The 17,215-nt window shown below is 43.3% G+C and overlaps 1 protein-coding gene across 2 annotated transcripts in view; it reads right to left on the reverse strand.

Moving 5' to 3' along the window:
* The window catches only part of SMYD1 (SET and MYND domain containing 1), a 48,634-nt gene extending 32,231 nt beyond the window's left edge, over window positions 1-16,403 (reverse strand). The window contains exons 1-2 of one of the 2 annotated variants that reach the window (XM_055540287.1): window positions 16,190-16,403; window positions 2,425-2,601 (exon numbers count right to left, since the gene is read on the reverse strand). In XM_055540287.1, coding sequence (XP_055396262.1) covers window positions 2,425-2,601; window positions 16,190-16,326 — 314 coding nt within the window. In that variant the 5' untranslated portion in view covers window positions 16,327-16,403. The remainder of the gene's footprint in view (window positions 1-2,424; window positions 2,602-16,189) is intronic. The other variant, XM_055540288.1, reaches the window with a different exon arrangement.
* Window positions 16,404-17,215: the final 812 nt, after the last annotated feature.

A 17,215-nucleotide genomic window follows, 5' to 3' on the forward strand; every position in this document is an offset into this window, starting at 1 on the left:
CGGGCTCAAGGTAACAGTTCTGAACTAGATGGATGAAATTTCTTGTGTTGTGAAGCGTCTTAGAGTGGTGGTTGGTGGTTTAGTCACGAAGTCCTGTCTGACTCTTGCAATTCCGTGGACTGTAGCCCTCCAGATTCCTCTGTCCATGGGATTTCCCAGGAAAGAATACTGGAGTGGATTGCCATTTCCTTCTCCAGGGGATCTTCCCCACCCAGGGATCAAACTCACGTCTCCTGCATTGCAGGTGGATTCTTCACTGACTGAACTATGAGGGAAGCCCTCTTAGAGTCGGGGAGACCTAAGTTGAAAAGATAATCTAAACTAGTGCTAAGTGCTATGCCCAAAATCAAACAGGGTGACCTGAGTGGGAGGGGGAGGGGAAGCCAAGGTGCTCAGGGGAGGCTGGAGGAGGCACACGGGACTGCCAGTGGGGTGAACAGGAGCCAACTCTGTGTAGATGGGGAAAGAGCAGCGAATACAATGGCCCTAAAGAGAGAGAGAGCGTGGCATGATTAGAAGCAGCAAAATGGGGACTTCCCTAGTGGTCCAGTGGTTAAGACTATGAACTTCCACAACAGGAGACATGGGTTCAGTCCCTGGTTGGGGACTGCATGCTGCAGGGTCCAGTGAAAAGAAGCAGGGGGAAAAAGAAACAGCAAGATGCTGGGGCTAGGGAGCAAGGACAAGAAAGCAAATAAAGGTGAAGATGGAAACGGAAGCCATATTTTGTGGTCTGGGAAGCCATGAGAGGGGTCTGGGGACACAGTGAGGTCCAGTTACCTGTGTCTCTCCTGACCCTGTGGCTAACTGAAATGAGCACTGGAGAAGAAGTCTGATGACTCCACTTCTTACTGTGTGACTCTGGGCAAGTTGCTTGCCCTCTCTGAACCTCTCCAATGGCGAGTAAAGTGAGGGTAATACACATTCCGTGCCATGCTAACCTCCAGAGTGCTGGTTCTCATACTGCCCTCCCTTTACAGAAGGCAGGAAGAGACCAAAGAAAGAGGCCCACCACTCCAGATTGGTGGTGGCACTCTGAACCTGCAGGGCACTCACTTAGAAAGCTTGTCTTGGGTGACCACGGATAAATAGATCTTTCACAATACACATGTATAGCAAATCAACACAATGTACAATACATTTTAAATATCAATATCTTATGACTTAATCAATTACACCTCAATAAGAGGGAAATTTATAAGTAAATAAAATTGCACATGAAATTACAAAAAGAAGGAGTAGGGGAAAAGAAGAAGTAAGATTTCAACAGATGGAACTAAGGGGGACAGGGGATGGGGAGGCTGACTAAGCAATTTCATTTTGCAGTTTCCCATAAGTTACCAGGATATGATGATTCCAGTCTGGGCTTTAACTTCACAGTTAAAATGCTCATTTCAAATGCTTCAGCATCACCATCCCCATCTCCTCCACTCTCCATTGCCAGCTTCATAAGCACCTACCTGCAATCTAGCTTCAGGTCCTTCCCTGGCGGAGCCTCCTGGACTTAGTAGCGCTGGAATTAAGGTATTGGCGCAGAGATTTTTGCAAATGCAAATGCATTTCAGGTATTTGTACTGAGTCCAAAGGGCTGGTGTACAACCATGGGGACGAGTGGAGCTGTGATAATTTGAAAAGTTCTATTTTGTTTAAAGAGGTTAGTTGCTGTTGAGCTCTCATTTTGCCAAATCTTCACGTTTTTTTAAGAGAAGCCAGAAATCTTAATTTTTTTAATGTGCAACTTCCTAATTTTTTGACACGGCAGGTCAGTTTTTAATTAATTTTTATTAGAGTATACTTGATTTATAGCATTGTGTTAGTTTCAGTTGTTAACCATAAGTTTGTTTTCTACATCTGTGACTCAATTTTTATTTGGTAAATATGTTCATTTGGACTTTTTTTTTTTAGATTCCTCATATAAGCCATATTATAGGATACTCAGATCACTTTTTAAAAATTAAACATTGAGGAGCCACACAGAACAAGTCTGCAGCCAGCTCCACCCAGTGGAAATTCCCTCATAAATGGGCTTCCCAGACCAAGTGGGGCGGGGCTTCTCTGATGGCTCAGATGGTAAAGAATCCACTCACAATGCAGGAGACCTGGGTTCAATCCCTGGGTTGGGAAAAGCCCCTGGAGGAGGGCATGGCAACCCACACCAGTATTCTCACCTGGAGAATCCCTGCGGACTGAGAAGCCTGGCAGGCTGTATCCACGGAGTCGCAAAGAGTTGGACACAACTGAGTGAGTAAGTACAGCCCAGATAGAGGGAGAGCACAGAAGCAGCAATCGTAGTCTGTTTGGGGCTTTCTCTTGATTTGCTCTCAGCCCAGCTTGCTTGGACTGAGGCGTGGTACCCCTGCTGCCACCCCACTCCTCACCTGACATTTGGGAATGCAAAGCCCCACCCCAGGGCCCAGCTCTCACCTGATGTTCTCGTTGGGCACCTTGCCATATCTCTTGATGGCCGAACATTCGTTCTTGTGGTTCAACCAAGCATCCTTCTGGCAGGTGCGGTCACAGTAGTGGGCAAACTTGCACTGCCCACATCGGTGGAGCTTCTCCTGCCTCTTGAAGCAGGTGTGGCACACAACATTCACCAGGCTGGAAATAGGGGGAGAAAACTCTGACCATGGGGCACCACACCAGCTGTTGGGAGACTGGCATTTGAGTATGGGCTCAGTGGGCTGCCCTTGCCTTTCTCAGCTTCAGAGTCCCACTTTTCAAAATGAGGGGCTTGGGTTTCCAAAGGTCCCTTCCAGCTGTAACCATTCTTTTTTATAATTTTATTTATTTATTTTTGGCCCTTCTGGGTCTTCATTGCTGCGAGGGCTTTCTCTAGTTGCAGCAAGCAGGGGCTGCTCTTTAGTTGCAGTCCCGGGGCTTTTCATTGTGGTGGCTTCTCTTTTTGCAGAGCACAGGCTCTAGGGCTCCAGTAGCTGTGGGACTCAGACTCTAGAGCACAGACCCAATAGTTGTGGCACATGGGATTTGTTGCTCCACAGCACGAGGGATCTTCCCAGATCAGGGATTGAACCCATGTCTCCTGCATTGGCAGGTGGATTCTTTACCACTGAGCCACCAGGGAAGCCCTGTACCTATTCTTTTGGCAGATATTTTTCAGTGAAACTAATGAAGGGGACACTGTTGAACTCTGCATATAAACCCTTCAGTTTAATTCAGTAAGTATAGATTTACGACCTGTACGCGTTAGGCACTGGGAATATCACAAGTTGCTGGAGGAACAATTGAACTGGGGTCACCAGGCAGCATGAGTAGTACTATAAGAGGAGGGATGCAGGGTGTTCCTGGATCACAACATAGGAGTTCCCCTTTAGGAACCGGGGACGTCTTCTAAGCCAAGGGAGTGCGTGGAAATTCCTCACAGTCCTCTTGCTGAAAGTCACAGGTCATTAGCACCATGGCATGGGAGAGAGCATTCTGTGTCACGTGTCCTTCTCATTGTTGAAATAAACTGTCCTTTTCTCCAAAGAATAAAAAAGTCATAATTATCTACAGTATAATGGGACATGACCTGTTTTACCCAGAATGACATATACACATTTATGTCACAGTTCTGTGTGTTTAGCAAGAGTGAGAATGACAGAGTTACTGATGTCACCAGTGTTATGTGATGTGTTCTCTTGGCTCAGAGAGAAAGTGGAAGTGATGGGTGGCCAACTCCACAAACCGCTGTGAGGTGCAATGCCAGTAATTAATCATAAAGTGCTCAAGGCTTTGAAAGGTTAGTGCTTACTTACAGGTTAGGTTATTCCCATAGTAATGTCTTCCTCACTCCCTTGTATTCCCTGAAGTTTTCCCAACAAGAGAGGAAGAGTAGAATTACTTATAATTGCGCAGAATTGCAGCCCGTTAATTACTATGCCATTACTACTACTTGGACCAGGAGAAGGCTAGGGACAGAGCCCCAAGATACTACAGTAGAGACCTCACTCCATACTGGGTGATGGAGAGACCTTTACAGCAATGTATACAATCCCTTATCAGGCCTTGACTCAATTCAGCCACCAGTTCAACAATCTCTTGCCTTCATTTTGTCTCATCAGAGTCTTTACGATCACTTTGTTATAATAAATGTTTAATTACAATTCGACTTCCCTGGTGGCTCAGACGGTAAAGCCTCTGTCTACAATGTGAGAGACCTGGGTTCGATCCCTGGGTTAGGAAGATTCCCTGGAGAAGGAAATGGCAGCTGGAAAGACAGTGATGATCTATACACTAAAGGGTTGCTGTGACGGTTTAACAAAAGAGAATTGCTTAAAAACATCTCTGAAAATTGCAAAGCACTGTGTAAATGGGACTCTTGTGGGGACTGAAAAAATGAGACTAAGGAGGAGAAATGTGGCTTGGTGAAGGTCATCAGCTAAGCTGGCTGGCAGAAGCAGTCTTTCTCTTGGAATCTAAGATGTGGTTTTAAGTGGGAAGGGATAAACTAGGAATGTGGGATTAACAGATACACACTACTATATAGAAAATACATAAACAACAAGGACCTACTATATAACACAGGGAACTATATTCAATATGTTGTAATAACCTATAATGGAAAAGAATCTGAAAAAGGATATATATATATGTATAACTGAATCACATTACTGTATACCTGAAACATTGTAAATCAACTATACTTCAATAAAATAAATAAGTCAGAAAGTGGTATTGAACTTTATTTAATTATAGTTGATGTATGGTATTATATGTCACAGGTGTACAATGGAGTGCTTCACAAGTTTTAAAGGTTATACTCCAATATAGCCAATATTTTGTCATAGCTATAAATGGAGTATAACCTTTAAATTTTGTCATCACTGTCTTCCCAGAGATATTATTCTCACAGGAGTCCCTGGTGCCTGACACTGTTCCCAGCACAGAAGGCAGAGGAAGCTCCCAAACCTACCTGCTTTGTGTACAGCCCTGAGTGTGCCCTGCCCCAGCCAGCGGGTCCCTGCTCGCTCTTTCCTCTGCAGCCCTGGGTTGTATCATCTGTCAGAGTCAAGAGGGATGGAAAGGCAGCTGCTGCTCAGCTCCTTGTATGGAAATAACTGGTTCCTGAACAGATAAATGCAAATAGAAGGCGCCTGCAAGGTGGACAAGCCCTCTAAAAACACAGCCAGAGAGGACTGGACCAATTGTTCTGGCTTCCTGGGCTACCTAAAAACTTGTAGCCTGAGAGGAGGTCTCCCCTTAAAAATTGTGGGGGAGAGCTGGAGAAGGCAATGGCACCCCACTCCAGTACTCTTGCCTGGAAAATCCCATGGATAGAGGAGCCTGGTAGGCTGCAGTCCATGGGGTCGCTAAGAGTCGGACATGACTGAGTGACTTCACTTTCATGCATTGGAGAAGGAAATGGCAACCCACTCCAGTGTTCTTGCCTGGAGAATCCCAGGGACGGGGGAGCCTGGTAGGCTGCCGTCTATGGGGTCGCACAGAGTTGGACACAACTGAAGCAACTTAGCAGCAGCAGCATCTGTCTTAAAGAAATCACATCCGGGAGGCGGGTTCAGGAAGGGGGGACACATATATACCTATGGCCAATTCATGTTGATGTGTGGCAAAAACCATCACAATATTGTAAAATAATTATCCTCCAATTAAAATAATTAATTTTCAAAAAGAACATCGTATCCCTCAAGTACCTGGAGAACTTTACAATATTTTGAATTCCTTCTTCCTTCCTCGTTCCTTCCCATCTTTCTTCTTTTCACAAGTTTTTATTGGGCATCATTTGCAACAATGTGGATGGACCTGAAGGGCATTATGCTTAGTGAAATAAGTCAGAAAGAGAAAGATAAGTAATGTTTGTTATCACATATATGTGGAATCTAAAAAATAAAATCAACAGATGAGTATAACAAAAACAGAAACAGACTCACAGATGTAGAGAACAAACTAGTGGTTACTAGTGGGGAGAGGAAAGGTGGAAGGGTCTTGATAGGGGTACGGGATTAAGAGACACAAACTACTGGGATTTCCCTCGCAGTCACGTGATTAAGACTCTGCGCTGCCAATGCTGGGGGATGCAGATTCAATCCCTGCTTGGGGAACTAAGATCCCACATGTTGTAATGCAGCCAAAAGATAAAAAAATAAATAAAATTTTTAAAAAGAAGGTATTGTTTTTTTTTTTTTAAAAAAAAAAAAAAAGTCTCATCGTAATTGATAATGATTCCATGATCCTACCACCTCCTTCTGTAAAGACATATTTTTTAAAAAAAGAAATACAAACTACTATGTATAAAATAAATAAGCTGTAAGGAAATAAGCTAGAAGGATACAACACAGGGAAATAGAGCAAGTGTTTTGTAATAACTTTAGATGGAGTCTAATCTATAAAAATATTGAATCAGTGTGTCATAAACTTGAAACTAATATGATATTGTAAATTAACTATACTTCATTTTTGAATTCTTTGTTTCCTTTATATTTTTTACTGTATTTCCATTTTTAAAAGTAAATTAAAAGTTCTAAGTTTATTAAAAAGCATTTATTGAGCATCTGTTATGTGCCTTGCCTTGAGCTAGCTGACAGAGATAAAGAAGATACAGATTTTGTCTTCAAGCAGTCCCCAGTTTGGGCTGGTGCATAAACACATATAAGGAAGGTGAAGCATGCCCCCCAGGAATCCTGCTGCAGGATTCAAGGTCAAGGAAGGAGGAATCTGGGAAGGCCATCACCAAGGAGGCCGGGAGGCATGGTTCTGACTGTCTGAAGATGAGCCGAGTTATACATAGAAGGTCAAGTGCTCTGCCACGGAGAGGCACTGGCATGAGTCAAAGGCTTCCATGGGGGAAGCAGTCAGGGCAGGTGTGTCTAGGAGACAGGAGGAACTGTTAGACAAGATCACATTATTGGGAAATAATGTTGGAAAAATGACTGGACTGTGGGGGACCTAGAATGCATCTTTCAGTAATAAGACCTTATTCTGCATCTAGAGGGGCTGGGGTGGAGGGGACAGAAGAGGTCCAGTGGAGGCTTCTGCAGAGAGGAGAAACATGGTCAGAGTTGACACTCAGTTTCTTTTTGCTATGGCATCTACCTAATGTCATTTTTAAAAAATTGTATTTGTTTGCTTTCTGCTTTGCCGGGTCTTTGTTGCTGCTCGGGCTTTTCTCTAGCTGTGATGGGGGATGCTCTGTAGTTGCAGTGTGTAGCCTTCTCACTGCAGTGCCTTCTCTTGTTGCAGCGCATGGGCTCCAGGCGAGGGGGCGTCGGTAGTGCTGTACATAGGCTCTAGAGCTCCGTAGTTGTGGCATTTGGGCTTTGTTGCTCCACAGCATGTGGGATCTTCCCGGATCAGGGATCAAACCCTGTATCTCCTGCATTAGCAGGTGGATTCTTCACCACTGAGCCACCGGGGAAGCCCCCTAATCTTGTTTTTAAATGGCCCATGTCAATCCTTAAGGGATTCACATTTGCACAATTATTTACCTTAGCAGAAGTTAGGTGGTGTACATCCCTAGACCATACCTAGAGATTTTTTAACATTTCTTTGATTAAAATAGCAACTTTCAAGATTTTCTCTGCCACAGCTCCCAGGAAAAGGCTCACACACCTCGCTCAGACCTGGATGCACCTCCCACACTCTACCAAACCCCTCTTCCCAGACTCAGAACACATCTTCAGATGCAAATGAGAGAAGATGACATTGTTTGGGGGACAACTTGGCATCTGACCTAATCTTTGCTTAAAAAGCTATTATCCCCAAACTTCTGCATTTAAGAATTAGTTAATAAAGTTTAGCAACACAGCTCACTATGGGTCATGTGACATATCAACACGTCTGACATCTGCAGATGAATTAAAGTGCCAAATTAAAGATATATATCTAAATCTACTCTGTGGTTATCCTTAACACCAAATGCAAATATTGAAGACTGTAACCCAAATACTTTCACAGTTACTCATTTTCTGAACTATCTGTTCAGGAATTTCTCTAATCCCTTTATTAAATTATTTCCATTTATAGCATCATTTATATCCCACCACCTACCCATCAGCTGTTACCAGATTAAGGTCACACATGTATTTGTGCATATGCCATGGTTAATTCTGGTGTTCCCATGGGTCCACATAGAATTACATGGGCTGAAAGCCCAGCCGTCTCTGCTGGACCCTAAGAAGCCCAGAGCTGGCTTAATTTTCAAAAAAGCCCAGCTGACAGTAATTTGTTCTAAAATATCCTTCTTTTCAAACTCTCAGACTTAGAGAATGAACTTATATTGTCGGGGGAAAGGATGAGGAGAAGGGATAGTTAGGGAGTTTGGGATGGACATGTACACATTGCTATATTTAAAATGGATAACCCACAGGACCTACTGTATAGCACAGGGAGCTCTGCTCAATGTTATGTGCAGCCTGGATGGGAGGGAGTTTGAGGGAGAATGGATCCATGTGTGTGTATGGCTGAGTCCCTTTGCTGTTCACCTGAAACTGTCACAACTTTGCTTGTTAATTGACTATACTCTAATACAAAATAAAAAGTTTAAGAAAATCTTCTTTTTCTCATATTTTCATCTTTGATTTTCCCTGCTCAAATGGATAGATAGGTTCTCTTGGGCACTTCTAACTCTTTAAACAGAATTATTTAGGAGTTGGTCAAGAACTTAAAAAAAAAAATTCACTGTCCTTTTCACTTCTTAACATCATGTATGACAAATTGAATTAATAGGAAATGCATTCTATTGGTTGAAGTAAGCTGAAAAATAGCTTCGCAAAATGTTAATATCCTACTCCTGGAAACTACATGAATTACCTTACATGGCAAAAGGGACTTGCAGATGAAATTAAGATTAAGAACCTTGAGATGGGAAGGTAATCCTGAATCATCTGGGTGAGTCTAACGTAATCACTAGGGTCCTAACTAAGAAGGATGCAGGAGGTCAGAGGAGAAGATGCTACACAACTGCTTTAAAGATAAAGCCCAGAGATGCAGGCAGCCTATAGAAGCTAAAAAAATCTTGGAAACATAGTCCTGTTTTATTTCAGATAATAAATTTGTGTTGTTTAAACCACTAAACTTGTGATAATATTTTATACCAAGAGTAGAAAACTAATTGGGGCTTTCCAGGTGGTTCAGTGGTAAAGAATCCACCTGCCAATGCAGGAGATATTAGTTTATTCCCTGGGTCAGGAAGATCCCCTGGAGAAGGAAATGGCAACCACTGCAGTATTCTTGCCTGGGAAATTCCATGGATGGAGGAACCTGGCAGACTACAGTCCATGAAGTTGCAAGAGTCAGACACAACTTAGTGACTAAACAACAACAAAGGAAACTAATACATTGGTTTACTATTATAAACATTTTTTTCCTGTATTAAAGTGAAAGTGTTAATCACTCAGTCGTGTCCAACTCTTTGCAACCCTGTTGACAGTAGCCCTCCAGGCTCCTCTGTCCATGAATTTCCTCAGGCAAGAATACTGGAGTGGGTTGCCATTTCCTTCTCCAGGGGATCTTCCCAACTCAGGGATTTAACCCAGGTTTTCTGCGTTGCAGGCAAATTCTTCACCATCTGAGCCGCCAGGGAAGCCCCTTTTCCTGTATAGTCACATGTATATTTCTGTTTCTTACCTACAAGTCTCTGGATCTAACCTTTCTCAGGCCCCAGAACCAGATCTTGATTCCTCTACAATTAATAGATGCATATTCTTTCTTTTATTATGACTAAATATTAATAATTGAATTGACAAGAACAAAAGAAAATTAGGTAGGCAATGGTAGGCCCACTTGTGAGGGGTGGGTGGTTGGGGAGGATAGTGAAAAGCAATGACAGACAAGATCATGGGAGACTCAACCCTTGCCCTGTCCTGTGTGACCTGGGAAAGCCTCACTAAGCCTCAGTTTCCCCATCTGTAAGAGAGAGGACTTGAATGAATTCGATGGGTCTCAACCTTCTTCTGGGTTGAGGACCATTTTGAAAGTAATAAGTTTCTCCCCAGAAATAAAAAGCATGCATGCACATCCACATACATTTTGATCCTCCCGTCACAGGTGCTTCCCTAGCTAAGGATCCAAGGACCCAGGTCAGGAACCCATAGGCTAGAGATTCTCTAAATGTAAGACATCTGGGACTTTATCAAATAAAAAAAAGAAAAAATCGAATAGTATTTTTGGCTTCTAGAACTGCCCATGGCCACTTTCCTTATGAAAAGTATATTCGTTGTATTTGACACTAAACTAAATCAAAACAAGCTTTATTCCTATATTAGCCTAACACCCCTGTCTTGCCACACTGTAGTCCCTTGTATGTCCTGAAAAAAAAAAAAAAACTCAGAAAATCTCAGGCTGGAAGAGATCTTCAGGGTCCTATGATCCAATTCCCCTCTATGGCCCAACTCGTATTCTACATCATCTCTGTTGTCATCAAGAAATACACACTTCCCACCTTCAGACTGCCAAAGCCCTGTTCTACCTAGAAGGCAATAGAAACTCAGTGTCGGGGACTTAAAAGCTTACAGATGCTCCAGGGAAAGATTTGGAACTGATAACATCTTTTTTGTTGTTCAGTCCCTCAGTCATGTCAGACTCTTTGTGACCCCATTGACTATAGCATGCTAGGCCTCCCTGTACTTCACAGGGAAAACAGACAAATTGCAGAAGAAGAACATAATGACCAATAGGCATATTTAAAAGACCTTTCATCTCCTTAATAATAATAAATTCAAACAAAATAATTCTGGGTTTCCCTGGTGGCTCAGTGGTAAAGAATCCACCTCTCAACACAGGGGACACAGGTTTGATCCCTGGTCTAGGAGGAACCCGCATGCAGCAGAGCAGCTAAGCCCTTGGGTCACCACTATTGAGCCTGTGCTCTAGAGCCTGGGAGCTGTAACTACTGAGCCCATGTGCCCTCAAGCCTGTCGTCTGCAACAAGAGAAGCCACCGAAATGAGAAACCTGAGTACCGCAACTAGAGAGTAACCCCTGCTCGCCCCAACTAGAGAAAAGCCCACACAAAAAACCAACACAGCCAAAATAAATAAACAAATAAAATTATATTAAAAAATAATAATAATTATAAAATACGTTTTAAAGGTTAGTGTTAGTCACTCAGTCGTGTCCGACTCTTTGTGACCCAGTGGACTGTAGCCCGCCAGGCTCCTCTGTCCATGGAATTCTCCAGGCAAGAATACTAGAGCGGGTTGCCATTTCCTTCTTCAGGGGAACTTCCCCCAGGGGTCAAACCGGGGTCTCCTGTGTTGCAGGCAGATTCTTTACCATCCAAGCCACCAGGGAAGCTCCTAAAAATGAATCTGTCTGCCACTGCAGGAAGACACAGGTTCAGTCCCTGGTCTGGGAAGATTCCCACATGCCACAGGACAACTAAGCCTATGTAAAGTTAAGCACAGAGCAAAAGGAGAAGAGAGAAACCTTGAACAACTCAAGCTTATCCACCATGCTTGGGGTCTCACCCACTTTCAAAGACCAAATCCATGGAAGACGACTCCTTGGTAAATTGACCTTATCCACCTACTTTGCCTTCATCCCCTTCCAGCATGAAACTCAGAATCCCCAAAAAGCATGACACATAGGCTCCCTTCTAAACGTCAGTTTTGGTTGATGCACAATGGCTGCCTGGAGTACCCTGTTAGAAAGAACAGTGAGGCCAAGTTGGAGTTCAGGAAGAAGGTGTTGCCTGATTGATTAGCCATGTCTCCCAGGGATCCTGGTGCCCAAGTGCTGCTCATTTGCCGGTCTCAATGGTTTATCTCTGTTTTATTCTTGGCCTTTTATGTTTAAGCAGATGACCTGTTTTTCCAACCAAGCAAATTAAAGAGATTATAACCAGACTAAGGGCTATATAATAAAGGCCTGAAGAGCTGCTCTGAATGCTAAGCCCAGTCTATTCTAGCAAAGACACAATTCAACTTCCAAGTCAACATGACACAGTGCATCATTATATTTTAAAGCTAAATATCTCATACATCATTAACCAGAAATTCCACTCCTAGGATACACACCCCATGTATCTGTTCACCAAGAGATACAAACAAAAATGTCCATAGCAACTACTTGCAGGAGGATGAAAACATAAATTGTGGTACATACACATATAGAGCTTACTCATTTTGTTAGTTACACAAAACCATATGGATAAATAATAGAAGAACATTTGAATGAAAGAAGCAAGAGCATAAAACCACCTATAACTGTATACCCCGGTTTAAAAGATGAAAAACAAGCTATAAAAACTAAATTATATATTGTTTAGGAATATGTACATATATGGCAAAACTATCATTGAAAACACAGGGAAATAAGTAACACGAAATTCAGGAGACTACTGTAGTTACATTTGGGGCAAGTATGCAACAGGATAGGGAAAGATAGGCAAGATGAATGTAATAGAATGTTCTCATTAAGTAGGATGGTGGTTTCACAGGGGTTCATTTATTGTAATGCTTCATATATGTTCATGCATGTACTCAGTCACTCAGTCGTGTCTGACTCTTTACAATCCCATGGACTTTAGTTGGCCAGACTACTCTGTCCATGGAATTTTCTAAGCAAGAATACTGGAATGGGTTGCCGTTTGCTACTTCAGGGGATCTTCCCGATGCAGGGATTGAACCCTCGTCTGTTGCATCTCCTGCATTAGCAGGCAGATTCTTTACCACTGTGCCACCTGGGAAGCCCTGTAATGATTCACAGAGTATATACATATACATGTATACTTCATATATTGTTTGCAAGAAGAGATTTTCATTTAATGCACTACTCATTAGTATATAAATATATAATATATTTATATACTTATATATAATATAATATATATTAATATATTTATATATAAATATATAATAAAGATAAAATCTTCATTTTGGAAGGTAATGCAGATAGCCTGGTTTTCAGTAACACAGTGTTAGAAAATGCTTCTTTCATAGGGTGAATTTGTGGGTCACCTTGTCCTACTTCCCCAGTCAGGTTCCTCCCTTACAGTGGCTGAATCTCTCCAGGAGCCTAAAATTGGAGTGAGGATATGATGAGCAAAGCTTTCCTCTGATGCTTCTCTAGGCTGTCTCAGGTATACCCGAGCAGTTCCCTCATTTTTGCAGTGGAAGAGTTTGATTATATCTCTTATTTTTTAATTATGAAGCAGTAATTTCAATTTCTATATTTCTTTCTTTTTTATTCAAATATAGTTGACTTGAAATATTGTATTAGTTTCAGGTGTACTGGGTAAATCACTTCCAAAAATAATCTTTTTGATTTTTTAAATCATTTTAAAGAGCATTTACTCTAATCATCCTAATCTTTATTAGTATTATAACAATAACATTTTATTAACATTTTATCTGCAACATGCACTGAAGTTGTTTTTATATACTTATTACTTCAAATGAATGATGAATTTTTTTATAATAAGAAAAACATGTAAACAATCTGAATGTCCATTTATAAAAGAATGGTCAGAAAGTATGCAGTCTTAAACTCTACAAAGAGAGTATAGTAACACAGAAGATACCTAAATCATTAAATGAACATCTTCCCAGGTTGGGAAGTGGTAAAAAAATCTGCCTGCCAGCGCAAAAGACACAAGACGGGGAGGTTTGATCCCTGGGTCAGGAAGATCCCCTGGAGTTAGAAATGGCAACTCACTCCAGTATTCTTGTCTGGAAGATTCTACAGACAATAGCCTTGTGGGCTATAGTCCATGGGATCCCAAAGAGTCGGACATGACTGGGAATGCTCGAAGTTTAGATAAGATCCCAACTAATAGTACAAATAAATGAAACCTATGTTTTAAAATGGGTTTCCCTGGTGGCTCAGTGGTAAAAAATCCGCCTGCCAATGCAAGAGACTCAGGTTCAATCCTTAGCTTGGGAAGATCCCTTGGAGAAGGGAATGGCAACACACTCCAGTATTCTTGCCTGGGAAATCCCATGGATAGAGGAGCCTGTGGGGCCACAAAGAGTCAGACACGGCTTAGTGAATAAACAACAACAACGTTTTAAAATAAGCTGGAAGGAAATAGACAACCATGTCAATGTTAGCTTCATGTGAAAATACATTTTTCTCTTCCTAAGTTTTACTCTTGTAATGGAAGGAAAATCCACTCAACTTCGGACACTCTTGAAAGGGAAACTGATTGGCAATACTGGTTTTTAGGGAGTTGAAGACACCCATGGATGTTCTATAAAAGGCAAGATGGCGACTCAGTAGTAGCAGTAAGATCATTGTTCAGAGTTCCTGTGTTTCTAGCTTTTTCTGTCTTACTTCTGAATCCAATTGATTCCTCAACTGCCCCCAATACACCCACACAAGTAAATAAAGTAAGACACACTCCCCCTGAAGAATTATTACTGTCATCTCAGCCTCTCTAAATTCCTCAGCTGTAGCTAGCCATACACTCCATTCACAGCCTTTTCCCTGAAGGTCTTGGTGGGCAGGAAGAAATGAGAATTTGAGTGCTACTTAAATTATCTCTGAAAAGCTGTGAAGATCATGGCATCCAGTCCCACCACTTCATGGGAAATAGATGGGGAAACAGTGGAAACAGTGTCAGACTTTATTTTTCTGGGCTCCAAAATCACTACAGATGGTGACTGCAGTCATGAAATTAAAAGACGCTTACTCCTTGGAAGGAAAGTTATGACCAACCTAGGTAGCATATTCAAAAGCAGAGACATTACTTTGCCAACAAAGGTTCGTCTAGTCAAGGCTATGGTTTTTCCTGTGGTCATGTATGGATGTGAGAGTTGGACTGTGAAGAAGGCTGAGCGCTGAAGAATTGATGCTTTTGAACTGTGGTGTTGGAGAAGACTCTTGAGAGTCCCTTGGACTGCAAGGAGATCCAACCAGTCCATTCTGAAGGAGATCAGCCCTGGGATTTCTTTGGAAGGAATGACGCTAAAGCTGAAACTCCGGTACTTTGGCCAGCTCATGTGAAGAGTTGACTCATTGGAAAAGATTCTGATGCTGGGAGGGATTGGAGGCAGGAGGAGAAGGGGACAACAGAGGATGAGATGGCTGGATGGCATCACTGACTCGATGGACGTGAGTCTGAGTGAACTCCAGGAGTTGGTGATGGACAGGGAGGCCTGGCGTGCTGCGATTCATGGGGTCGCAAAGAGTCGGACAAGACTGAGCGACTGATCTGATTCTCAGGATGGTCATACAGTGAGTCAACCACCAAATCTAGATTATCAGAGAAGTCGCTCGATGATCATTGTGATGGTCTGCAATTTTTACTTCATGTGCTAGATTTAGAAACTCTCCCACATTTGCTGCTGCTGCTGCTGCTAAGTCGCTTCAGTCGTGTCCGACTCTGTGCGACCCCATAGACGGCAGCCCACCAGACTCCCCCATCCCTGGGATTCTCCAGGCAAGAACGCTGGAGTGGGTTGCCATTTCCTTCTCCAATGCATGAAAGTGAAAAGTGAAAGTGAAAGTGAAGTCGTGTCCGACCCTCAGCGACCCCATGGACTGCAGCCCTCCAGGCTCCTCCGTCCATGGGATTTTCCAGGCAAGAGTACTGGAGTGGGGTGCCATTGCCTTCTCCGGCTTAGTCGCTCAGTAATGTCCAACTCTTTGTGACCCCACGGACTGTAGCCCGTGAGGCTCCTCTGTCCTTGGGATTCTCCAGGGAAGAAAACTGGAGTCGGTAACCATTTCCTTCTCCAAGTGATCCTCCCCACCCAGGGACTGAACCCAGGTCTCCTGCATTGCAGGCAGATTCTTTACTGTCTGAGCCACCAGGGAAGCCCAGTGTCCTAAGAGTATGCCCTAAAGCCTTCAATCACCTTTGCAACCCTCCTAGGCATCAGAGCAAATCCCATGCAGAGAAAGTAATGCCAGCAAACAGCTGTGCATGTACCCGTCATTATCAACAGCCACATGAATTGTATCCCTTCCCATGATTATTTTTTTATTAATTGGAGGATAATTGCTTTGCAATGTTGTGTTAGCTTCTGCTGTACAACAATGTGAATCAGCTATATGTATACATATACCCTCTCCTTCCCACCCTAACCCTATCCCACCCCTCTAGGTCATCATATCACCAGGCTGAGCTCCCTGTGTTACACAGCAGCTTCCCACCACCTACCTATTTTACGCACAGTGGTGTATATATGTCAGCGCTACTCTCCCTCAATTTTGAGAGCAAAGTATTTGAGAGTGTGGCACTGGCCAAATCACCAGGAGTAAAGAAGGCAACAACCCACATTCCATACCTGTCAAAAACCACAGCGGAATAAGCCCGCTCGGCGAAGATGATGTCGGCAGCACAGAACTCTTTCGTGGCCTTCAGACCTCTGCCTTTGCCCTCAGCAGTGAAGACCTCCACATTCTCCATTCCCCCTATTGTCATCTCAGAGTCTTCGGGCAGCTCGGCAGATATTTAAAACTGAGCCAAGTCCCTTGTCCTCGCAGCTATTTCAGCACCTTCAGCATCCCAAAGAGCAAGTCTATAAATGGACAAGCACCTCCCCTTCCCTACCCCCTCCAGCCCCTGGGCCCTCTCTCACTCCCCCTTCTGCTTCTTTTCCTGGAGACCGGGATGGGGCAGGCCAGAGGACAGTGACCCAGGAAGGATCCCCTCTACCGCCCAGCCAAGCTGACAAAGTAGAAAAAGACCATGGGCTGGTGTGCTTCTCAAATTGGGCCTGAAAACTTTGGAAAAGTTCCTTTGCAAGGAGTAGTAAGTCCTGGATTGCAGTCGTGCTCAGCTTTAGTTGGAATGGGCAGCACTTGGTCAGTAGAGTATTTTTAGCAACCAGATGCCTCTGTCAATCCAAAGCAGAGACAGCTGAAGTGGTCCAAGAGAAGAGGAGAGGTGATGCTTGCTGCTCTGGGACCCTTCAGCTGTCAGACTTCAACTTTCTCAAGTGAGATGGGGCCCTTGTTTCCTCCATGGGTAGACTATTGGCAGAAAGTAACAGATGATAAATTGACCCTTTGCCATATATATAACCTCTCTCCTCCCTGGTGGCTCAGACAGTAAAGAATCTGTCTGTAATGCAGGAGAGTCGGGTTCAATACCTGGCTTGGGAAGATCCCATGGAGTAGGGAATGGCAACCCACTCCAGTATTCTTGCCTGGAGAATCCCATGGACAGAGAAGCCCAGCAGGTTACAATCCATGGGGTTGCAAAGAGTCGGACATGACTGAGCGACTAAGTACTCTCTAGACTCCAAGGGGCCTCCCTCTTCTCTAATATTCCTTGGCTCTCCCACAGTGCCCCTTCCAGGGCATGGAGG

Source organism: Bubalus kerabau, chromosome 11 (genome assembly GCF_029407905.1).
Source record: "Bubalus kerabau isolate K-KA32 ecotype Philippines breed swamp buffalo chromosome 11, PCC_UOA_SB_1v2, whole genome shotgun sequence".
NCBI classification, from domain to species: Eukaryota; Metazoa; Chordata; class Mammalia; order Artiodactyla; family Bovidae; genus Bubalus; species Bubalus kerabau.